General features: G+C 35.5%; 1 protein-coding gene across 1 annotated transcript in view; it reads right to left on the reverse strand.

Moving 5' to 3' along the window:
• The window catches only part of LOC145670282 (cGMP-dependent protein kinase 2-like), a 508,984-nt gene that overhangs the window by 427,228 nt on the left and 55,316 nt on the right, over positions 1-26,440 (reverse strand). Inside the window, exon 2 of the mRNA XM_081738722.1 lies at positions 3,040-3,228. Within this exon, the coding sequence (XP_081594848.1) occupies positions 3,040-3,228 (189 nt within the window). The remainder of the gene's footprint in view (positions 1-3,039; positions 3,229-26,440) is intronic.

Raw genomic sequence — 26,440 nt, forward strand, 5'->3', positions numbered from 1 at the left:
TAAGTACAGAAAAAAAGGAGAAATACCAGTTATTATCGCCGGTCTTCGTAGAATGTGAACCGATGCTTGATCTACGAGGGACAACGGTGGCTTATTAGGAGAAGCACTCGTATCTGGTGCTAGAGGTCGTCGGATCAATCCCTGCTCGTGCTATGAGCTTTGCGATGGACAAACACTGTGTGCGTGGGAGTTTCCGGGATGGTCCCGATTTCTCCCACTGTTTCATCCCATCATCATCCATACGCCCTCAGCCGTAGTTACCTAAAGAACGTATGATAAAGTCAAGTATTTGACCTATTAAGTAGAATTTAGTATGCTACCATTATACCACGGAGGCCAAAACCGTGAACTGGCGTGCTCATAAGATCAGCGCAATTTGTAGTAATGTTCAATTAGCAAGGGAAATACCAAAGGCTGTTACATGTTAATGTATTGTTTATAGTATGATACTACAAATATAACAACATATAATGATCAAATAAATCAGCAAGACGCCACGGTCGATTAGGTGTTCCTGGAACGGTGTCTCAGTGGTTGAGCGTTCACCTCTGGTGCATGGGGTCCCTGGTTCGATCCCAGCTCTCGGCAAGTGAACTTGTGGTGGACAAACACCGTGTGGGAGGGAGGGTTCTCGGCGTTCTCCCGTTTCCTTCCACTTTATTCATTCATTATTTCTTTTTTAGCCTAGCCGGTATAACTGCCGGACGTAAAACTCAAAGATTTCAATTTCATTGCTTTGTTTTCGTATTACTAGAAATAGCAGTAGTGGTATTCGCTGTTGTATTATTATAGTAATGAGTAGTAGCAGTAGTGGTACTAGTAATATTAGTAGCAGTGACAGCAATAGTGGAATTAGCACTAACATTCGTAACGGGCCGGGCTGGGCCGTTTTCGGGCCTGGGTTTGCAGGGCTCTGCTGCACGGAGGCTTGGTGACTTTCCGGGTTTGTGGTTAAGGTAGGAGGACCGACTTGTCTAGTGGAAATGTTCGCTTTAACAGCAAAAGTTGTCGTCATTCTCATTGAGAAATTAGTGAATGGTTCACCTTGTTCGAAATGAATTTCTTTATTTCTTAGTTTCTGAATATGTGTAATCATAATGAAGAATGTAAGAAAGAGCAAGGTTGTGAGGAATTTGCATATATTTGTAGTGAGAAAACTCTTGTGACGAATGAAATTTGTGATCCACTTAAATTCTTGTGTGGTTTGCATAATTGGAAAATTTGGAAGTGAAACAAAGTGCCTTGTAGTCTTGAAATGGCACTTAAGATCTAAATGTGCAGTTTCTTGAATTGTTATACCACACAAATTTTCTTCTTGCTTAAAATTTTTGATTTGCGAAGTTCAAGAATGAGTTTGTTGTCAAAGTTAGTGTCTCTTCGGACCAATTAGCTACAGTCTCGTTTATCCTTTATGCAAATACCTCATGTTTATTCTTTCCTTAAACGGCACAAGACGGGACGTAATTGCAATCCAGATTGGAGTTTTTGAGTAGAGTGTCCGTTATGCGGGTTTCATTGTTTTCGTGTGGTCGTGCTTCTCGATTCCAATTGGCTTCTGAGGTTTGGTCAAGAATATTTTGTAGGACTGCGTCGTGTTAATACTTTGACAATTTAGTTCTTAATAGGTTACGGGACTTGAACTCACTGCCTGAAATAGATTACATTTTTCATTGTATTTTTTACAGGATTAATTCGGTACATTAAATCCCATTTAAATTTATTTCTTGGAATTTAAATTCAATATTTGTGGCATTTTTGAATCGTGGTTCTCAATCCTTGACTCGCAGTGGATTTCTTTATACAGTGGAAAGGAAGATAGTGTGATTCAATTACCGCTTGGAACCAGAGTAGTAAACGATTTGTTGTGCATTGTTTGAGAGCCAGAGGAAGTATTCTTTGACAATTTCTTCACATTGTAAAACCCAGTAAAGCAACTATATGAAAAAAATGTCAAAGCAATTAGGACTCTTCGAAAGGGAAAAATAGAAAATTACTCACTGAAACCTGTCAAAGAAATTAGAAAAGAGAAACGAGGCAATTTCGATATTCAAAGTGATGGTGCTGTGTATGTTTGCAGGTGGCACGACAATTAAATATTCATTTTTACATCAATTTACTTGACTCCTCAGTAGTAGGAGTAACAAGGCGCTATTCCAGAGCCACTGGTAGAAACATCGAAGTAACGCAATCCAATGTAAAAATATGTAATGCTGATATGGAAGGCGTTGAGTTTTTTCACAAATTATTGCCAAGTTGATGCCCTAAATTTCGCTGCAAAAACTGGTGGTGGAACCTATTTTCTAGTTGCTTGAATATTGCTGGCTTATGTATCGGGAACTACATGATAGTGGCAAAAGTGGACACGTTGGGTTCAGAAGAGAAATAGCGATTATCCTTATCCGCCAGAAGATGAGAATCACATCGAGACAAGGGCCAAGACACCGATAGCCCTACATCACTTAGGAAAACGGATGGACATTTCATAATATAATGTGATCAACGACGTTGTTCTTTGTGGGAAATAATGCTCATTTCCAGTGTTTTAAATGCCAGAAAACAATCCACATTCATTGCTCTCCAAAATATCATGGTATTGATGCAACGTGGAGTGGCTGTTGCATTTCTGTAAAGACTATAGAAGTATATTGAATTTCTAGCTGTATTATATTCACGTTGTGTTATATATATTGCTGTACTATATTCAAAACTATTCCATTCTCCTTCACAAGAATATGAGTACTCAAAATTAGTAATCATTTTAGGATAAAAATAATAAAAAAAACTCAACTCATGTAAAAATACATGTTCACAAAATATTACCCATGTTCTCGCAAATGGGAGCAAGACATATTTTATACATACAATACAGAAGAAATTTTTTCTGTAAAATTTAATCAGCAATATGTGCTGCAAATCAGAAGGTTCCAAAAGTAATTTTCTTTTACATTGTTCCCACCGCTTCATACAAAACGTTTAAAATTGATTTTTAATGAGATTAACAAATTTAAGAATATTTTAAATAACAGTTATTATTCATACCTTCGGCCTCATTACTTGCTTTTCAGTAGTTTTTCTCATCACAACCTGCACGTTATATTTTAGGGCTACAGCTTCCCTTAAATCTTCTCTGTCTCTAAGCCATGTAATGTTGGTCAGAACGAGACGTACATACGTGCGAAACATGTTAATTCCACTCTTTTTAAATCGTCTTTGACCTTTCGTTGAGTCCTGAAAAATATAGATAACATAGATAGATCAATGTTAAAAAATTGTCATATCTAAGATAAAATCTTTTTCGATAAGACTTCGGATAAAGGAAATAATTTTTATAAAGTGCACAGTTAAACATTCACAAATTCATAGATACGTACTACAGTAGATGAGAAAAATCTGGAAGAACCAAACACAGAGGAGAAGACTAAACAAATAACTACCAAAGAGAACTAAACAAACTTAAGTAAGTTGTAGTTCACCAGCAGAAGTATCTCTTCACCTGAGTGCTCTAATTCAATTACTTGGTGTTCAGACAATTTGCACGCTCTCACCAAGTGAGCTTTGTGATGGACAAACACGTGTGCGTGGGTTTTCTCGGGGTTCTCCCGTTTCCTTCCACTTTCTTCATTCCCCCATTTCATTCAATTCTCATCATCACCGCCTCCTTTAGCTGAACCGGCATTATCGTGGGACGTAAAACTCAAAGACTTCATTTTCCTTTCCAGATAATACGTAGTTTGTAAAACACCTGGATAAATGAAACCCAACTAACACCAAACATTTTCTCACAAGGACAGGAGTTGGTAGCACTGCGCCAGGTCTTTATGTAAGTAGAATTGTGAGTAGATGATTCACGAAACAGTTCTCCATGCCGAGATTAATCCTATGGTTCGGAGCGTGTTATCCAATGAACACGATATATTAACCTCAATATTGCTGTGCATGTAATGTATTCTTTCATTACATACTGTATGTTCAAAGAAATAAAAACACTGACCACACATGAAACAGAAACTGCTTGAAAGTAGATGAAAATATCAAATCATGAACAACTGCAGGTAATAAGTTTGTAAATCATTGCCTCCATTGAGAGATTTTCTCTAATTATTCTCATTTCAACATGCTTTTTTTCTTTTCTGGAAAGATCTTGCTTGTCATACTTACTAGGGAAGTACATGAAGTGGTACGCGGGGATCTGCATGTGTTATATATCGTTCGAAAGGCCACACCGAGTATACTTCACGTGTGAAATATCTCGCTTGAATGGGGCCTGTAGGGGCCGTGGCGGCCATTTAAAGATTAGAACAAGTATCGCTCCGAAACAGCAAGAAACGTGCATAAAATAAGAAGCTATGACGTAACTGGTTTGAGACGTGGAATATATAGGTTTGAAAGGTAGCTGAATACGAATCTGACATCATATGTTTACAAATCAAAATGGCGGATCCAACATGGCGGACACAAATTACAAAAAAACATGCTATGAATCTGAAATCAGGTATATGGAAATATTCTACGTCGCTGTGTATGAATCAGATGCCAAAGGTGTAAAATTCAAAATGGCGGACAAAATTTAAAATTTCTGCTATGGAACTGAAAGCAGGTAGGCAGAGGTTTTCGTGGTCGCTGAATACGAATTCAATGTTAAACGTACAAAATGCAATATGACGGATCGAATGTGGCGGACGCAAAATGCAAAAAAGATATGTACAGAATGGGCATAGAAAATATATTATTCTTACACATGTAGTAGAAAAATACCTATAGTGCATAAGGGGGCAAGTAGATGATGTTTCACAAGAAATAAGGAACGTGTTTTGCTATACAAACATGCCAACATTGAGGCACAGAATGCAGGGCAGGTTTTGTAGTGCACATGAAAGTTTTATGATATGAACAGATTGCAATCATAGGAAATAATTATTTTACTACCAACTCCCCCCCCCCCGCCGGAGAGATACGCAAGGATGGGCATGTGTTATATATCGTTGAAAAGCTGCATCGACTACTCTTCACATCTGTAATATGTCGCTTGAATGGCCTCTGTAGGGTATGTTGCAATTATATTCATATACCATCTGAAAGCGTTTAAAATATCGTTACGCTTCCATAACTGTCTTTCCAGTTTCACATTATGTCGTGTACACTTGTGAGCAATATGTATGATAAATGTCCACTCTCCGTAGTAAGGATGGTACTGATACCGAAAGTAATTTCGATCTTGTGTGGTTTTCAAATCGAGAGGAGATCGAGACGGAGCCCATGCTCATCTCGATACTCATACGTCCATTCTGTATTTTTGCCCCTTTTGCCCACCATATTAATTGCGTCATATTGCATTTTGCACTTTTAACACTGAATTCGTATACCGCGACCACGAAAACCTCTACCTACCTGCTTTCAGTTCCAGCAGTGTTTTACGTTTTGTCCGCCATATTGAATTTTACACCTTTAGCATCTGATTCATACACAGCGACGCCGAATATCTCCGTATACCTGATTTCAGATTCATAGCATGTTTCTTTGTAATTTGTGTCCGCCATGTTGGATCCGTCATTTTGATTTGTAAACACTTGATGTCAGATTCGTATTCAGCTACCTTTCAAACCTATATATACACCACGTCTCAAAACAATTACGTCATAGCTTCTTATTTTATCCACGTTTTCTGGTGTTTCGGAGCGAGCCTTGTTCTGATTTTTAAATGGGCACCACGCGCCCTACAGGCCCTATTCAAGCGACATATTTCGCATGTGAAGTATACTCGGTGTGACCTTTCCAACGATATATAACATATGCAGATCCCCGCATACCACTTCATGTATTTCCCTAGCGAGTATGAATTGAAATTGAAATTAAAATATTTGAAAAAGTTTGAACTTGGTGGGGGTTTGGAAGTGGGTCTCCCGAGTAGAAGTTGAATGCGCTAACCACTAGCCTACAGCGTCAATTTACTTGCACAGAGACTGTAGCTAGTTAAATCGTTTCATGTAAGACTATGCATAAAGTACTAATGTTATAAAGAAAAGTTCTTTATATGACTGTCACAATAACTTACTCGAGATTTCCTTCTCTATCTCGAAAACAAGTTACATAGACGTTCCTCATTGAGGAAAATATCACGAAACGTTTTTGAATTCGGGGCTACTCCATCATTTTTAACGATGGTCCCGATTTACATTACAATTCTTTCTCACCTAAACTTCTAACTTCCAAAGAAGAAAAGGTGGTAGACATTATTTTCGCATTCTTTGAATTGTATCAATAATGTAGAAATAGAAAGTCCTATGTTTATGTTCCGTAACTACTAGTTTTGAGTTTAACATGAGGAATTCCTGGGTTAGTGGACTCCTATCGCAGAGACTCGGTTTTCGAATCCCGTCGTGGCATTATTTTCTTTATCGGAAAATATTGTTTACGCAATTGGTATTGTAATTTTATTATTATTATTATTATTATTATTATTATTATTATTATTATTAACTATAATTTATACTGCGTTTTATCAAAAAATATGTCATCTCATCAAAAATATTTCATGCAAAAATTCATCAGTCTCGCGCCTCATTCAATCTTAAAATCTTATCTCATATACAGCCATTTCCATTCCTTCTATATGAACTCTAATACATTCTAAGAACAACACATTGTAGAGTAAGAAAATTTCATGTCTTGGCTGTTACGAGACACTGAAGTTATGAAATCCTACGATCGTATGTAAATTTATGTCCATTATATCAATAGACAGTTCTATACTTGCATTCGTGTTCAGTTCTTACATAAATAGATAATTATTAATGAATAAATGGGGATATTCCACATATATTGCAACATATTTCACTGGATTACCAAATTATATATCACAATATCTGGGGTCTCGGCATCGTTCCTTCCCAAGTTGAGCTCGAAAGACGCTACCCTTTACATCTTTTCTCGAAGCTATTCGGAATGTTTTTGAGTGTTCCGTTCTGGATACAATTTCCGTTTTCACGGTAAGCTAGTCACTATGCTTAGAAAAAACACTGATTTAAATTATGATAGTTCTGTTAGTTTAGATGTTGTTAATACATGAAGTTTATTGATCTCGTCACGCATTCAGTTGCTCTCTCATGATCATCAAAACAATTAGGGTACTTGACGTAAATACAGAAATGTGAAATTTAGTATCCATGCATGATCTAGCTTGCAAGTAACAAAAATTAAAATATTATGATGATGTTTTCCTCCCCTAACCTTGGCTTACAGACTTTCGTTCCCTATAATCGGTTTGTAGATATCCTCTCGTCCTACCTTCGCATTGAAATCCCCTAACATGATTTTCATATGATATCGCAGGAGTTGGCCAAATATCCGCTCCACTTCTATGTAATAACTGTCCTATATATCGTCATCTTTATCTTTTGTTGGGAGATGTATAGTTAAAACAACAATATGACACCACCGATCCTTAAGAGTAATAAAAGAAAGTCTATCAGTAACAGATTCAACGCGCTTAATTGCTGATATTATTCCTTTCTGAACGAAAAACTCTGTTCCTAATTGGTTATTTTTATTTCCTTCCCCGTAAAAGATTATAAAATTTCCCGAATTCACAGTTCCATTTCCTTCCCACCTAACTTCCTGAACTTCTACTAGGTACATCCTGTATTTTTCTAACCCACTCGTTACGTATTTTAACACGCCTGCCCTATAAAGACATCTAATATTCCATGTTCCAAATCTCATGTTCATTTTCTTTTGCTGAGGTCCTGCCAAGTTATCAGTCCTGGCCCGAGGTTTCTGTGAATGTTTCCGTTGTTTTCTTATATTTTTTACAGAATGATGATGTTAGCCTTACACAAACCCTCAAGCTGGGGAACCACTCCTTGTTGTCTGCCCGCGACTGCTTATTCAGTATATTTACAGCTAACCTCTATATCTAGAGGCCTTCTCCTCGATCCGCAACTTGAAGATGCACCATGCCGCGGTGACAGGAACCTACATTACACGGAACTAGTTACAACTAAAGAAATAAATTCTTAATATACTCCCCTCCCTAGATTGGATACAATCAACAAATAAGGAAATAACACAATAAACTTATACAATATATATGAGTCGTTCAGTTCCAAAACGCCTCTTCTCCATTTACAGAAAATCCCAGGAAACTTTAAACAATGAAGGATCTGAATGTTTTGTAGAACTGGGATTACTTCAGTGTTCATGTGAAAAACCTAAACATCCTAAAATATTTCCTAGTCTACAAAACGATCCTACAGTTTTTCTCGGTTTTCTGAAATTTTCTGTAAACATTCAAGAGCCGTTTTGAAGCTGGTCGATTCATATTAACTTGGTTGTTGAAAGTTTATAAGTCCTGATTTTGTTCTGATTTTCACTATTTTCTGTCTTGCCCTTTGTACACCTCGTCAACTATTCCCAACTGCTATGATAAAGGGGTAAGGTTGTCTTCTTTCACTAACACTATAGAATTTAGTTGCAAGTTTTCTGATATCTTCTTCTCTTTGTTGCGTTATTACAAGCCATGGAGATAGTCTGTTGCTCAACGTTTTCATATGTATTGTTGCACCTGTTGGATGCGTTGCCACTTAGAGAGATAAGTTTCCTTAACATCTGTTGAATCTAGTTCAGGCAAACTCATCAACGGTGAAGCATTAAGAAAATGACCAGGACTAAGATAGCTAGGATCCGTAGGGTCACTTGACAAAATAGTGATTGGTTTCGAGTTGAGACGTGCTTCTATCTGGATGAATAAAGTACTCAATACTTCATATGTGAGTAGTATTTCCAATTACTCGCCTTAAAAGATATTTCATTGATTTGATGGCACTTGCCCAGATACTACCAAAATGTGGAGACCTCGGAGGAATAAAATGCCAAGTGATGGCTTCGGATGCAGCAATTCGCCAATAGAATCCTGAAACCTTTCTGAAGTGAATAACTTGTACAATGAATTCAACTCATGATTTGCACCGACAAAATTGGATCCATTATCACTGAAAATATGGGAGCCCTTTCCTCTTCGAGGCATAAATCTTCGAAGTGCTACTATGAATGCTGATGTGGTTAGATCAGTTATTAATTTCAAGTGAGTAGCTTTAACTACTAAGCAAATAAATATGGCTATGTATGCCGTGCGTTTGATACGACTTATAGGTGCATTCTTGAAGATAAAGGACCAACATCCGGTATTACAAAATGGAGTGAAAGAGTCACTCTAGGTGGTGGAAGTTGACCCATTAATTATTCTGATATTACAGTCTTCAGTTTGAAACAGGCAGACATCTGTGTAATACTGGTTTGATAACTTGTCTAGCACGTGGAATTCGCATAACCGTGGTACGTAAAACTCAAAGATTTCATTTCATTTTTTTCAATAATCTTTTTGAAGAGATGCTAAGAGTAATTGCCTACTTTCCAATTGATTGAATATTCTTAAGACTTCTTCATATGAGTCTCCCAGATCTTCATCGTCCTTCTTAAACGGTAGGCGAAGTACAAATCTGCCAGCGTTATCTCTTCTAGTGTTTTCATGGAAATATGTGATATATTTGTGTTCTTCTTTACTCACTGTTACAGCACCGACTTCTTTCAACTCCCAGAATTTACTTAACTGCTGGTCCAAACAGTCAACAGTGTGAGCAAAACATGCTGTAGTAGGTATTTGGGTATGCTAACAAGTGACTTCGATGATGGTGGAATACTTCCTGCAAGAATCCATCCTAACTTGGTATTTTGCGATATTGGAAAGGTACTTTCATGTGTCTTTTGGGATGGTAATAAAAGCTCAAAGAATAATTCTGCCCCAAGCAACATATCAATTTTATCTGGCTGGAGGAACAGAGGATCCGCTAGTTGAATATCCATAGAAAAATTAGTGCTTATCCTTGGTTAATCTCAACTTTTGTACTAACGCTTCTGTCACAAAGTTCGATTAAGAACCGTTGTCTAAGACAACTCGACCTGATATGTTACACCACTACTATCCTTCACATGCACAATTGCTGATGTTCCTTGTCTATCATTGATTGATCGTGATTGAACTGACGGATTCTTATTACTTCCTGAGTCCTTACTCATAGAATGCTCATTATGTGATTCGAGGTGCAGTAAAGTATTATGTTTCTTACCACGTTTTTTTTTACAAGACATTGCTTACAATACGCAACAAAATGATTAGCATGCAAACAGTTTATACCTAGTCTTTGTTTACGAACAAATTCTTGCTTTTCCTTATTATGAGCATGCAAAAAGGATGTACATTGAAATAAAGTATGATTTTGTTTACAAATTTTTTGGAGGTGCTTCGTATGTCAAGCGTTTTCGCGTCTCTTGTATTATCATCACTATGCGTTGTCTTGAGGGTCTTAAAGTAGGGTTGTCATTTATCCCGGAAAATCCGGGACCGTCACGGAATCGAGATCTGAGTCCCGGCGTCCCGAAAATATTTCTCGAGACGCTTAAATGTTCCGCATTTCAGAGAAGAAGAAAGAAGGGAATATTATAGTTTGCTTTTTTCACAGAATTCGATATTTAATTATTCGATTAACAGTAATAAAGTAAAAATTCGACGAAAAAGGTTCTTTGAAGATAACAAACGCCACCAGAACATATTGACAATGAATTAGCTGTTCGATTTCCGGCGGGAGCTCATGTGGTTCGGATTCCACGTTAATCAGTAGGTCCACGTCTCATATAACCTCGATGCTCAACGGGACGTTCAACTCTAAATCAACTCAATTCAACGCAACTTAGAAAAATCGTTGAATTCATTGCGGCAGTGAAACTCTCTGGACCCAGTCACCTGCCCTAGCCCAGTAACCGGTAAAACAACACTGGCGCCCACAGCCATAATCGGCACTCCTATCTTTGTCATATAATAAATTTAAACAACAACAGCAATTCAATAGAAGAAACTTAATGTCTTTATAATCAGATACGCTAAGAAGTGCTATAATAATCAGACTTGTTTCCAGTGGCGGCGATAAGGGCCCCTACAAAGTACGTTCACCAAGGCACCTTTTACACGTCATTTAGCCTATAATTTTAATGCATTTTGAAAGCGTTTCTCCACAGCCTATAACTAATTCAAACAGTTTTACTAAATTAAATAATGAAGTAATCATTAAAATTAAATAATAAGGTATGAGTGTGAACATGAATGTCAGGTTGATCTTTGCGATTTTCCAAAGATTTTATTTTCCAGTGCAGTATGTTGAAATGTTTTGTAGGTAGAGACAAATAGCGGTCTGGGAGTGTCTTTTCCCTTTTACCAGTTTTATAATAAAATTTCTACGTACAATGTCTTTAATTTTCAAAAAGTAATTAATAGTGTATTTTCTCCTAATTGACCAGATGAAGGAAGTTGCTGTTTTGCGGGTGCCCCTTCAGCTCATGGCAGTGCTCAGAACACTTGCTAGGTTATAGGTGAGACTTATGACAGCCTCGTGAGGTTTTTAATAGTAGTTGGGACCCCTAGTCCAGTGCGACATAGGGCTTAAGAAAGGTGTACCCCTAGTCCAGTGCAACCTTGGAGCAGGTAGTGGTTAGTCGGTGTTACGTGTGATGAGATCACATTATATAAAAAAAAAAAAAATTATAATGTCAATGATATCCTAGAAGGTTATGCTTCCAGTACCTACACTTCAGGATACTAGAGCGCCTCTAGCGGAAATCTCTGAAAAAACATACGTTCGAATGAGCTGTAGGTAGTTTGAACAGCCATTCGAAACGATATGTCGAACTGGGCAAGGTTTATCTCTGCTTAATGTGAATCTTTAACGGTTTCATGGAAGAGGTTTAGTCGAAAATTATCGTGATTTAAATTTCAAGAATTATGTGAAAATTGTTAATAGTTATCAAAAAATCAACCTATTATATTTGTGAAAGTTCTATTTTCTATACCGAAATATCTATAATTGGTGTGATAATATGGAAATCGTGTTAACAGAGGTAATTCGAAACAGTCCTCCTGAAGGTATTAGATGGTTGTTCAAAGCATATTTAATTGGGTGAGTGTTAAATCTTGATTATTTAATATTCTCTCTCTCTCTCTATATATATATATATATTGTTAAATTTTTTCCTTAAAATCAAATATTAAATTTATATTGGAATTATAAGAATTACGAGGTATTATATTTATTATATTTATTGTATTCATAATCGAAAATTGTATACTTGTTCAAAAGAAAGCATAGTACTAGTCCACTTACGTATATATTTTTGGATTATCAATTTTGCTTAAAAATTGTTGATATTTCATTATAGATTTTTCTGTATTGCATATTTAATTTTTCATGAATTTTGTTATAAAATTTATCAAGCTAGAAAATCAGTTACTTTTACTTATCCAAATTACCTTAGTATTTCATAATTTTTTATTAAATTTATGAAGATAATAGCAGTTTACTGGTAATATTTAAGCTAGTTCTAGTCTGAAATTTACTCTAAATATAGACTAACTCCCGATAAATCTGCAGGGAAATTTTAAAATGCTTACTTGCAAAATATAGCCATTATATATAGAAATTACGAATCCCGCATACTAATAATTGTCCTGGTTATTACAACCAGCGGCCCAGGACGGAGCACATAGTGGCACGTAACAAACATATCGTTTCGAATCTTAACTTCAAAAAAAGAAGTAAAATACTTGTTAAGATTGCGGGATTTGTTTGGCAAAATCTGACTAAGGTGGGAAAGTTGTTAAGTAAGCTAATAAATATATGGACATTTTTTTAGGATCAATCTGTATATATCTATCTATCTTGAATTATGTTAAGGGGGATATTAAAATTAGTTCAGTTAGGATTGATTAAATATCAGTATTTATAGAATACGTAAAGTATAGCCTATAGCAATAAAACTGTCAATGATTGTTAAAGGGTTGTCGCTTACCGTAAGGTATAGTAATTATTTTCGATATTTAAATTGCATTAGAATAGCTCTTTTTGTTTGCTTAGTAATTAATATGGAATTTAAGGAAGAAAGAAATCAACCACGTTTATTTTTAAATGGATTTGAAAATGGAGATACTGGAATTGTTGTACCGCAGACTGAAGGTCAACGATGGGATTTATCGTATTTAGATTCCGGAAGGGAGTCAAGGTCATTACATATTTCTGCGGGAGATAAACCCAGCGAAATGGTTGAGTCATTGTCTACAGCAAGCAACACCACTGCGAGTTTAGCAGAAGGTGGAATGTTGCATAATGAGTTCCAAGAGCTTTTGTCCATAGGTAGTGAAAGTGGTGTTAGGTCAGACACAAATCCGTTTATTGACCTGGGGCAAACAGCTGACGGAAAAGAAGAGAAGTGTACTACAAATCCTTTTGTAGATAAAGACTCGATAGTGGCAAAAGAAATGAATGCAAGTAGCGAAAATTTGGTTAATAGTTTTGTGCCATTCCAAATACGGGCTGATAAATTAAATGGAAGTGTTTCCAGTAATTTATTTAATGAGAAATTACAGTATATCCCCAGAACAGATGGAACAGACGATATACAGTTATTTCAATTTCTAGTGGCAGTTCTTAGATTAATTAAATTAAAAATATTCCCGGTTGAGATAGTCCCGATAATCGGCACTCCTATCTTTGTCATATAATAAATTTAAACAAAAACAGCAATTCAATAGAAGAAACTTAATGTCTTTATAATCAGATACGCTAAGAAGTGCTATAATAATCAGACTTGTTTCCAGTGGCGGCGATAAGGGCCCCTACAAAGTACGTTCACCAAGGCACCTTTTACACGTCATTTAGCCTATAATTTTAATGCATTTTGAAAGCGTTTCTCCACAGCCTATAACTAATTCAAACAGCTTTACTAAATTAAATAATGAAGTAATCATTAAAATTAAATAATAAGGTATGAGTGTGAACATGAATGTCAGGTTGATCTTTGCGATTTTCCAAAGATTTTATTTTCCAGTGCAGTATGTTGAAATGTTTTGTAGGTAGAGACAAATAGCGGTCTGGGAGTGTCTTTTCCCTTTTACCAGTTTTATAATAAAATTTCTACGTACAATGTCTTTAATTTTCAAAAAGTAATTAATAGTGTATTTTCTCCTAATTGACCAGATGAAGGAAGTTGCTGTTTTGCGGGTGCCCCTTCAGCTCATGGCAGTGCTCAGAACACTTGCTAGGTTATAGGTGAGACTTATGACAGCCTCGTGAGGTTTTTAATAGTAGTTGGGACCCCTAGTCCAGTGCGACATAGGGCTTAAGAAAGGTGTACCCCTAGTCCAGTGCAACCTTGGAGCAGGTAGTGGTTAGTCGGTGTTACGTGTGATGAGATCACATTATATAAAAAAAAAAAAAATTATAATGTCAATGATATCCTAGAAGGTTATGCTTCCAGTACCTACACTTCAGGATACTAGAGCGCCTCTAGCGGAAATCTCTGAAAAAACATACGTTCGAATGAGCTGTAGGTAGTTTGAACAGCCATTCGAAACGATATGTCGAACTGGGCAAGGTTTATCTCTGCTTAATGTGAATCTTTAACGGTTTCATGGAAGAGGTTTAGTCGAAAATTATCGTGATTTAAATTTCAAGAATTATGTGAAAATTGTTAATAGTTATCAAAAAATCAACCTATTATATTTGTGAAAGTTCTATTTTCTATACCGAAATATCTATAATTGGTGTGATAATATGGAAATCGTGTTAACAGAGGTAATTCGAAACAGTCCTCCTGAAGGTATTAGATGGTTGTTCAAAGCATATTTAATTGGGTGAGTGTTAAATCTTGATTATTTAATATTCTCTCTCTCTCTCTATATATATATATATATTGTTAAATTTTTTCCTTAAAATCAAATATTAAATTTATATTGGAATTATAAGAATTACGAGGTATTATATTTATTATATTTATTGTATTCATAATCGAAAATTGTATACTTGTTCAAAAGAAAGCATAGTACTAGTCCACTTACGTATATATTTTTGGATTATCAATTTTGCTTAAAAATTGTTGATATTTCATTATAGATTTTTCTGTATTGCATATTTAATTTTTCATGAATTTTGTTATAAAATTTATCAAGCTAGAAAATCAGTTACTTTTACTTATCCAAATTACCTTAGTATTTCATAATTTTTTATTAAATTTATGAAGATAATAGCAGTTTACTGGTAATATTTAAGCTAGTTCTAGTCTGAAATTCACTCTAAATATAGACTAACTCCCGATAAATCTGCAGGGAAATTTTAAAATGCTTACTTGCAAAATATAGCCATTATATATAGAAATTACGAATCCCGCATACTAATAATTGTCCTGGTTATTACAACCAGCGGCCCAGGACGGAGCACATAGTGGCACGTAACAAACATATCGTTTCGAAACTTAACTTCAAAAAAAGAAGTAAAATACTTATTAAGATTGCGGGATTTGTTTGGCAAAATCTGACTAAGGTGGGAAAGTTGTTAAGTAAGCTAATAAATATATGGACATTTTTTTAGGATCAATCTGTATATATCTATCTATCTTGAATTATGTTAAGGGGGATATTAAAATTAGTTCAGTTAGGATTGATTAAATATCAGTATTTATAGAATACGTAAAGTATAGCCTATAGCAATAAAACTGTCAATGATTGTTAAAGGGTTGTCGCTTACCGTAAGGTATAGTAATTATTTTCGATATTTAAATTGCATTAGAATAGCTCTTTTTGTTTGCTTAGTAATTAATATGGAATTTAAGGAAGAAAGAAATCAACCACGTTTATTTTTAAATGGATTTGAAAATGGAGATACTGGAATTGTTGTACCGCAGACTGAAGGTCAACGATGGGATTTATCGTATTTAGATTCCGGAAGGGAGTCAAGGTCATTACATATTTCTGCGGGAGATAAACCCAGCGAAATGGTTGAGTCATTGTCTACAGCAAGCAACACCACTGCGAGTTTAGCAGAAGGTGGAATGTTGCATAATGAGTTCCAAGAGCTTTTGTCCATAGGTAGTGAAAGTGGTGTTAGGTCAGACACAAATCCGTTTATTGACCTGGGGCAAACAGCTGACGGAAAAGAAGAGAAGTGTACTACAAATCCTTTTGTAGATAAAGACTCGATAGTGGCAAAAGAAATGAATGCAAGTAGCGAAAATTTGGTTAATAGTTTTGTGCCATTCCAAATACGGGCTGATAAATTAAATGGAAGTGTTTCCAGTAATTTATTTAATGAGAAATTACAGTATATCCCCAGAACAGATGGAACAGACGATATACAGTTATTTCAATTTCTAGTGGCAGTTCTTAGATTAATTAAATTAAAAATATTCCCGGTTGAGATAGTCCCGATAATCGGCACTCCTATCTTTGTCATATAATAAATTTAAACAAAAACAGCAATTCAATAGAAGAAACTTAATGTCTTTATAATCAGATACGCTAAGAAGTGCTATAATAATCAGACTTGTTTCCAGTGGCGGCGATAAGGGCCCCTACAAAGTACGTTCACCAAGGCACCTTTTACACGTCATTTAGCCTATAATTTTAATGCATTTTGAAAGCGTTTCTCCACAGCCTATAACTAATTCAAACAGCTTTACTAAATTAAATAATGAAGTAATCATTAAAATTAAATAATAAGGTATGAGTGTGAACATGAATGTCAGGTTGATCTTTGCGATTTTCCAAAGATTTTATTTTCCAGTGCAGTATGTTGAAATGTTTTGTAGGTAGAGACAAATAGCGGTCTGGGAGTGTCTTTTCCCTTTTACCAGTTTTATAATAAAATTTCTACGTACAATGTCTTTAATTTTCAAAAAGTAATTAATAGTGTATTTTCTCCTAATTGACCAGATGAAGGAAGTTGCTGTTTTGCGGGTGCCCCTTCAGCTCATGGCAGTGCTCAGAACACTTGCTAGGTTATAGGTGAGACTTATGACAGCCTCGTGAGGTTTTTAATAGTAGTTGGGACCCCTAGTCCAGTGCGACATAGGGCTTAAGAAAGGTGTACCCCTAGTCCAGTGCAACCTTGGAGCAGGTAGTGGTTAGTCGGTGTTACGTGTGATGAGATCACATTATATAAAAAAAAAAAAAAAAAATTATAATGTCAATGATATCCTAGAAGGTTATGCTTCCAGTACCTACACTTCAGGATACTAGAGCGCCTCTAGCGGAAATCTCTGAAAAAACATACGTTCGAATGAGCTGTAGGTAGTTTCAACAGCCATTCGAAACGATATGTCGAACTGGGCAAGGTTTATCTCTGCTTAATGTGAATCTTTAACGGTTTCATGGAAGAGGTTTAGTCGAAAATTATCGTGATTTAAATTTCAAGAATTATGTGAAAATTGTTAATAGTTATCAAAAAATCAACCTATTATATTTGTGAAAGTTCTATTTTCTATACCGAAATATCTATAATTGGTGTGATAATATGGAAATCGTGTTAACAGAGGTAATTCGAAACAGTCCTCCTGAAGGTATTAGATGGTTGTTCAAAGCATATTTAATTGGGTGAGTGTTAAATCTTGATTATTTAATATTCTCTCTCTCTCTCTATATATATATATATATTGTTAAATTTTTTCCTTAAAATCAAATATTAAATTTATATTGGAATTATAAGGATTACGAGGTATTATATTTATTATATTTATTGTATTCATAATCGAAAATTGTATACTTGTTCAAAAGAAAGCATAGTACTAGTCCACTCACGTATATATTTTTGGATTATCAATTTTGCTTAAAAATTGTTGATATTTCATTATAGATTTTTCTGTATTGCATATTTAATTTTTCATGAATTTTGTTATAAAATTTATCAAGCTAGAAAATCAGTTACTTTTACTTATCCAAATTACCTTAGTATTTCATAATTTTTTATTAAATTTATGAAGATAATAGCAGTTTACTGGTAATATTTAAGCTAGTTCTAGTCTGAAATTCACTCTAAATATAGACTAACTCCCGATAAATCTGCAGGGAAATTTTAAAATGCTTACTTGCAAAATATAGCCATTATATATAGAAATTACGAATCCCGCATACTAATAATTGTCCTGGTTATTACAACCAGCGGCGCAGGACGGAGCACATAGTGGCACGTAATAAACATATCGTTTCGAATCTTAACTTCAAAAAAAGAAGTAAAATACTTGTTAAGATTGCGGGATTTGTTTGGCAAAATCTGACTAAGGTGGGAAAGTTGTTAAGTAAGCTAATAAATATATGGACATTTTTTTAGGATCAATCTGTATATATCTATCTATCTTGAATTATGTTAAGGGGGATATTAAAATTAGTTCAGTTAGGATTGATTAAATATCAGTATTTATAGAATACGTAAAGTATAGCCTATAGCAATAAAACTGTCAATGATTGTTAAAGGGTTGTCGCTTACCGTAAGGTATAGTAATTATTTTCGATATTTAAATTGCATTAGAATAGCTCTTTTTGTTTGCTTAGTAATTAATATGGAATTTAAGGAAGAAAGAAATCAACCACGTTTATTTTTAAATGGATTTGAAAATGGAGATACTGGAATTGTTGTACCGCAGACTGAAGGTCAACGATGGGATTTATCGTATTTAGATTCCGGAAGGGAGTCAAGGTCATTACATATTTCTGCGGGAGATAAACCCAGCGAAATGGTTGAGTCATTGTCTACAGCAAGCAACACCACTGCGAGTTTAGCAGAAGGTGGAATGTTGCATAATGAGTTCCAAGAGCTTTTGTCCATAGGTAGTGAAAGTGGTGTTAGGTCAGACACAAATCCGTTTATTGACCTGGGGCAAACAGCTGACGGAAAAGAAGAGAAGTGTACTACAAATCCTTTTGTAGTTAAAGACTCGATAGTGGCAAAAGAAATGAATGCAAGTAGCGAAAATTTGGTTAATAGTTTTGTGCCATTCCAAATACGGGCTGATAAATTAAATGGAAGTGTTTCCAGTAATTTATTTAATGAGAAATTACAGTATATCCCCAGAACAGATGGAACAGACGATATACAGTTATTTCAATTTCTAGTGGCAGTTCTTAGATTAATTAAATTAAAAATATTCCCGGTTGAGATAGTCCCGATAATCGGCACTCCTATCTTTGTCATATAATAAATTTAAACAACAACAGCAATTCAATAGAAGAAACTTAATGTCTTTATAATCAGATACGCTAAGAAGTGCTATAATAATCAGACCTGTTTCCAGTGGCGGCGATAAGGGCCCCTACAAAGTACGTTCACCAAGGCACCTTTTACACGTCATTTAGCCTATAATTTTAATGCATTTTGAAAGCGTTTCTCCACAGCCTATAACTAATTCAAACAGCTTTACTAAATTAAATAATGAAGTAATCATTAAAATTAAATAATAAGGTATGAGTGTGAACATGAATGTCAGGTTGATCTTTGCGATTTTCCAAAGATTTTATTTTCCAGTGCAGTATGTTGAAATGTTTTGTAGGTAGAGACAAATAGCGGTCTGGGAGTGTCTTTTCCCTTTTACCAGTTTTATAATAAAATTTCTACGTACAATGTCTTTAATTTTCAAAAAGTAATTAATAGTGTATTTTCTCCTAATTGACCAGATGAAGGAAGTTGCTGTTTTGCGGGTGCCCCTTCAGCTCATGGCAGTGCTCAGAACACTTGCTAGGTTATAGGTGAGACTTATGACAGCCTCGTGATGTTTTTAATAGTAGTTGGGACCCCTAGTCCAGTGCGACATAGGGCTTAAGAAAGGTGTACCCCTAGTCCAGTGCAACCTTGGATCAGGTAATGCTTAGTCGGTCAGTGGTCAAACTGATACCGGGTTCCTCCGTGGTCCCTCTTTTATTTGTCCTCTTCGGGTGGTTCGTCCTCCTTTAGATCCTTTCGTATGGTCCGTCTCCTTTCGGTTTCCTTCGTGTCTTCCTCTTTAGTGTATCGTCTGGTTTTGTAAATAATGACACGTGTCATTATACATTTGCTTTGTTGTAATGTGGGAATCCTTACAATATTATTTATGTTAGTCTATTATCCCATATTTTCGTTATCGTGTATGTTAGACTACAATTACCGTGTATTACAATAAATTATCGTGTATTTCAATAAATTATTGTGTTCGCTGGATATATCTACCAAGAAAACAATTCGAGAAATTGCAACTTGTTAATTGAAGAGAACAGTTGCTTCTTGAGTAGTTTGCCGGACTTGACTACTGACTTACAGCTGTGCCTCACGCTTCCTGTCACAACTGCTGCAGCAGACAGAAGTTTTTCAAAATTAAAAATTACCAAGAATTATTTACGGAGCACTGTAACAGAAGATAGATTGCATGCGCTTGCCATTTTGAAATTGGAACATGAAAAAAAACGGATAAAATTATAGACAAATTGTTGCTCCTGAAGAACCGAATGTTCTCGTGTAAACAGTTCTTAAAACTTAGTGTTCTATTCCATTCCAAGTGAAATATAGTGAAAGTGATGTTTACAATACTTCTCCTTAGTCTTATTATGTGTGTTTGTGCGTAGCGTGTTCCGGTGTGACGATACAAGAAGAGTTACCATTCCGTTTTATTCTAGGCAATGAAAGTACTATATTTTACGCTAGTACATAAACATATTCTACATTAATTTTTCCTCTGTGTGGAATGTAGTTACAATATAATCCCGGATAACCGAAACCCGAATTACCCAAATTCGTAAATCCAAAAAAAACATGTACTGTACTGCACGGGAATAATCTAGATAACGGGGGCGCGCTAGGCTATGCCTGATCCATATGCTATAAAGATAAACTATTACAGTACCAAATACATATAGATGTATTATAGTCCTAAAAATGTTCATTTAACTTACAAAAACTGAAACCTAAACATCTGGCATAACAGACCTTGTCCTGAGCCGGCGTCAACGCCATATGTTAACGACTAATGGACCTACGACCACCTGAGTGACGAACAGGTGGTCAGCCCATTGCGTCACCCTCTCCCAACAGGCATATCACTCCCGAGTTTTCCTCACGACACTGGGCAGATGCCAGAAATTTGGAGTACTCCAGCGGAGAATTGAACACGGGATTACGTGGATATGAATTCAACGCTCTAATCACTAGACTATGGCGCTCCTTAAATTTAATAAAGAACGTAAGTGTAGCCTACAAAGAGAGTTTACAAGTTATTTGATCTTCAAAACACTTCAGATAAAAAAAATACTGTAGTACAGGCCCGGTAATAGATGTCCATGACCTAACACACAAACAAATAAATATATCCGAAATAAGCCCCCTACTTTAGTTCGGTTAACCCTGGTTATACTGTTTTATTATTATTATTATTATTATTATTATTATTATTTGCAGTAATTGTAATCATAGTGGTAATACTCTTAACAATGTAAAATGGTACAACAGTACGCATGTAGAAATTGTAAATGAAGTTCGAGTAACACATGGCCTTTTGTTCAGTTTTTGCGGGAGAACCCCCAAGCCAGTATCGCCGCCACTGCCTGTTTCAGAAGTCAAATTATTTTAGATACAGAAATCCCACACCTGCCACAATTACAAGACTTACTGTTGTAACGTACGGTTACAAAAGAGAGAAAAATTGTGTTAATTCATGATTTTAGAAAGTATGATAATTAAAATTTATGTGTATGATATTTTTCCACAGAGGAGTTTCCCCCTGCTAGTGTGCTGGTGGCTGAGCACGAGAGCCGACTCCGACCTTCCTGTTGAATGATGGCAGCGGTGTATATCATCAAATTGAAGAGAGGATGAATGGACTGCACGTATAGAGAAAGTACATTTGTTTCGGGAAATAGTAAGATATTGCTTCGGAAGAGATTATTTTGTGAGTATTTAATTTGTTTCTCTATGTCCGGTATTAGTAACGTATCGTGGCGAGTCGTGTTGCATTTTCTTTTTTCCTGAATTTGATCGAATCCGAGAGAATGAGGGATTTGTCGAGCAGAGTGAATGTCTGAACGTGTGAGATTGATAAGTGTTACTTTCTTTTCTCTTAATTTTTGATTCAGTTTATATTCTTAATTTCCTTTTTATGTCTGTCCAATGTTTTGTTGTTTTTGTGATTGGTTTGGTAGACTGGTTTGAATGGAGGAGTGTGTGCGTGTGTGTGAGACACTCATGGAAAGGAGTTGCTTTTTTTTTCTTTCTGCCTTTCGGCTGCTGAAGAGTTTGTAAGTTTTTCGCGATTTATGTAAAGACGTACTACGGGGATATTTCTTTCAATATTTAATGTGTATAGACGTAATTCAAGGCCCATTCATTCTTTCTCCAATTAATATATATATATATATATATATATATATATATATATATATATATATTTTTTTAAAAAAAAGAAGTCTCACCACTCAGAACGCTTCACCAATTAATAAAAATTTTTGGTTTAAAGAAATATTGTATTTAGTTAAGAAAATAATAAATTTGTTGTTAGATTTTAGTTAATGGAAGTCCTTGTTTGTTTTGAAAAAGTAAAAATCCAATACTCTCATCCTAACTCAATGATTTACACTAGCTCCAGCCTGTAATCTCTTCCCGTTCCTGATTCCTTGTTGTATTCCTATTTCTGAGGTCCGGGTTTAGATCAACCTTACTCAGGAATGGGAGTACCACTTGGGTTAGATTGGGGGAGGGAGGTTACAGGTTAAGTTTAACAGTAATGCAAATTTGGATTTTTATCCAAAATCGATGGGAGTATCGGAAAGTAAAGTGATACTAGAAGTTGTTGAATATATATAGGATGGTTCATTTGTATAAAAAGAAAAATTAAATTAAATTATTAGTATATTAGAAGTCTGTATTGATGAGTGGTGATTTCTCGGTCATTAAAAACAGTGAATGTCGGTCACTTCTCTCTGGGAAACGAATACCATAATAAAGGAATAAGGCTAATGTATACTAGGCACGATATTAAGGTAAACGCCTTTGTATATTATGTTTGTAAAGTCATTCCGCATTTTCGAGATAGGGAAGCGTACGTTTGTATTTTTAGCTGGTTATTAAATATCTCCCCCCCGAAAAAGAATTTAAATTTTTCTCTTCTTTTTTTTAGATTAGTCTGTCAGTACGCGTTATTGAATGCCGATCGATCGAGAATCCTAAGAGTGTAGTGTGTGATTATTATTTGTGTATTTCTGTGTATCTAGTAGAGTAAGTAGTGTGAGTAGAATATATATATTTATTGTTTACCTATTTGATTATGTGTATTAAAATGGAAACGAGAGACGAATCTGTGTATATAAATATGCCCGACGATGAAGTTTTTACTATCGATCAAACGGGATATTCATATTTGAGTAGTATACCTGCATGTTCATAGGTACCTTTTCGAATTACTGAAAGAAGTCTTCATAGTGAGAATAATAGAATGTGGGAATTTAACTCGCAAATGGCAACAATGGGATCTAGCAATATGCTTGAAACGCCTACGGTATGCAGAATTAGTGATTTTAACCCGTTATAAGGAGGTCCTCCATTGTGGCAGGGTAATCGAAATTTTCGATTGTGGAATAATTTTGGATATCGTATGGCTATATTTAGTAATCCAACTCCTAAAAGACTGTCTGTACACTTTGATGAGAGCAGTACAGTTAATCCTCAGATGAGAGTAGGAGTTGTTCCAAAAGTTCCAGAACAGAGTAGATTTCCTAGATTTCCATCCGAAGTAGATCCCTATAATGGGATAAATAATAGGATAGGTCAACTAACTATTAATAGGCCAATGGCAGATCAGAGACATTTACATGAAAGGAATATAGGAAATAGGGATTTTCCTAATAGACACGAAAATGAATTAGTTCATCGAGTTCAAAGTAGAGACGATAATAGAGAAATATCATCTTTAGGTTGTGTAGGAAAATCTGTACCTTGGTCTAGATTGGATGAAAAGCAGGTTATTAACTATAATTTTAAGAAAATCTCTCGAATTTTGGATGGCCGATTCCGGGAATTTAGTAAAGTAAATAGGCATAATAGTTTTATCGTTTTTGATTTCTTGTTGCAAATCCAGGAGATCCTAAGTGATTCGTATTATCCTTTAGGTATGGTTTTAATGGCTTAATCAGTAAAGTACAGTGGAGAATATTTAAAAGAATTGCAAACTGTTATGTTATCGAATATTCCCTGGGAGAATTTGAAAGATCGTTTAATGACGAAATTTGTTACGCCTGTAGTGAGGAGTTCATTAATTGCGGACTGAATTTATAGAAAAAATGGGAGTCCCCGAATTAGTAGAACACTATATTGATTCTGTAGTAAATGCCTCAAAAGTATTAAATTTTACGAGATCTAAGATGGAATTAATGTCCATAATTGTGAATGGTTTAAATCCTGCGATTAAATTTAAATGCTTAGGTAACACTATTCCGAGTAGTTTGGAGGAATTGCGTAGGAAAGTTTTCGAAGATCAACACTATAAGTGTTCTATAGTTGAATTTAAAGATAATAAAAAGCAAGTAAAGAAAATAAAGATGTGAGTAATGTGTGAGTAATTATAGCTCCCATAATTTGAAAGAGAGTCGCGCTGAAAATAAGTTTGATGAGACTCACAAGGAAAGAACTCCAAGTGATGGTTGTGTAAATACAGGTAAACAAAGAAAGAAGTATGAAAATAAGTTTAGGAATAAAAATCGGAAAGAAATTAATGTACAGTCGGGAACAAATATGCGAAATTTCGGTTTTAGTGATTCCAATGCTATAAAGGTAGTACCATTTGTTGCGCAAAATAAAACGGCACCATGGTGAGTGGTCGTGTGAATGGGGTTAATGTCAAAATATACATAGACACAGGCAACTCCTTTAATTTTGTATCCGTCGAATTGTTAGAAAAACTTAAAATAAATCCAAACCAATGGAAAGAAGTTCAACTTTTTGAAGTAGCTACTGCTGTGGGTAAATTAGTTTCGAAGATAGAGGTGGCAGGAGTTAAACAAGCAGTGTGTTTTCGTGTGGTGGATCAGTTCTCGTGTAGTATTTTGCTAGGCATTCCATATTTGAAAGCTTTACAAGCACAAGTAGACTTGGTTAATGACATACTTTGGTTACGCAATGGGTTGCGACGAACATCTATACAATGGTTAACAGAGGCAGCTTCGACTTCAGTTCATTTTTCTTATAATGGACTAAGTGACTTAACTAAAGGAGATCAGTTGTCCGTATATATTTGTGTGTTTGCGTCCTACTCAAAATATGGGAACCGCGTTCTACCGAAATTTCGTTTCTAAAAATCTATTGGAAACCAGTGTTCAGTGTAATCGGTCGTTGGGGGAAATAGAGGAAAACTTATTGGCAGTACCTAGCAGTAGTGATAGGTCAGGAGAGTTGTCAGGCCATTCCAGTAAGACTATCAGAAATATGGTTTACAGTCCGCAAGTATCGGCGAAGACTGATGAGACATATGACCGAATGCGATCTCCATTGCAATCGAACAAGAGATTCACATCGGGTGATGTGGTTGGCCAGTGTACACCATCAGTAGGATAATTCTTGTCTGGTAATCGTGATATCCATTTAAGAAACTATAATAATGAGTATAAAATAGAACTAGTGAATCCGCCGGATGAATACTCGTCGATTAACAGAACAGGGTGAGATCCGGTGATACGGATGGCCATTCACGAGTAAAATCTAGTAAGTTGAACTTAGAAGGAAGTGATATATATATGCAGAGACGGAATGAGAAAGTTAACTCTAAAGTGATAGAAAAACAATTCCGATTTCCAAATCAGAGGTTTACGTCAGGTGATAGCGGTGGCCAGTCTCATATTAATAATAAGAAACTTAGATCACGCGAAATGACTGACTTATTTTAAACACGGTATGTGTCAGTTAACTTTTGTGATCAGAAAGATGGCACCCAATCTCAGATCGGAGGTTCACCTCGGAAGATCAAGGTGACCAATTTACAGAATCCGATGTGAGGTTGAGATCAGGGCATCTGAATGGCCAGTTTCATAAATTAAAAAATGAATCCTTAAGAGATAATTTTCAGGATAAGACATTAAATCATATTGATGGGTTTAAATCAGGAGACGTGGGGAACCATTCTACTAGATGTCCGAATTTAACATTAGGAACTATGGGAGATCGTATGAGAAGACAATGTGAACAGTTAAAGTTACAAGAGGCATTTAATTCTACTTATCAGGGTTTAAGTGGATTTAAGTCGGTGAATAGGGATGGCCATTTGGAAAAACTTAGTTGTCCTTTAACATCTGGAGGTTTGGATGACCTTGTTCCAGGATTAGATATATCTAGTGCATCTGGTGACTAGGTTGGCCAATGGATTAAAATCGATAAGTGTTAAATCGGTTGACAAGGGTGACCAAAACTATTTAAAGTTTCACACGGTGAGTTCTAAAAAGAATTTTACCTCCAATTTAGCAACTAGTGAGGTGCATTATGTGGATTGTTCGGATAAACAACATTTTTCGGATAAGTCTGATATTTTGGATATAGATGAACAATTTTCTCATCGATTCAATTGATTATTG

This window comes from Thermobia domestica, chromosome 14 (genome assembly GCF_964235325.1).
Source record: "Thermobia domestica chromosome 14, izTheDome1.hap1.1, whole genome shotgun sequence".
NCBI lineage: Eukaryota > Metazoa > Arthropoda > Insecta > Zygentoma > Lepismatidae > Thermobia > Thermobia domestica.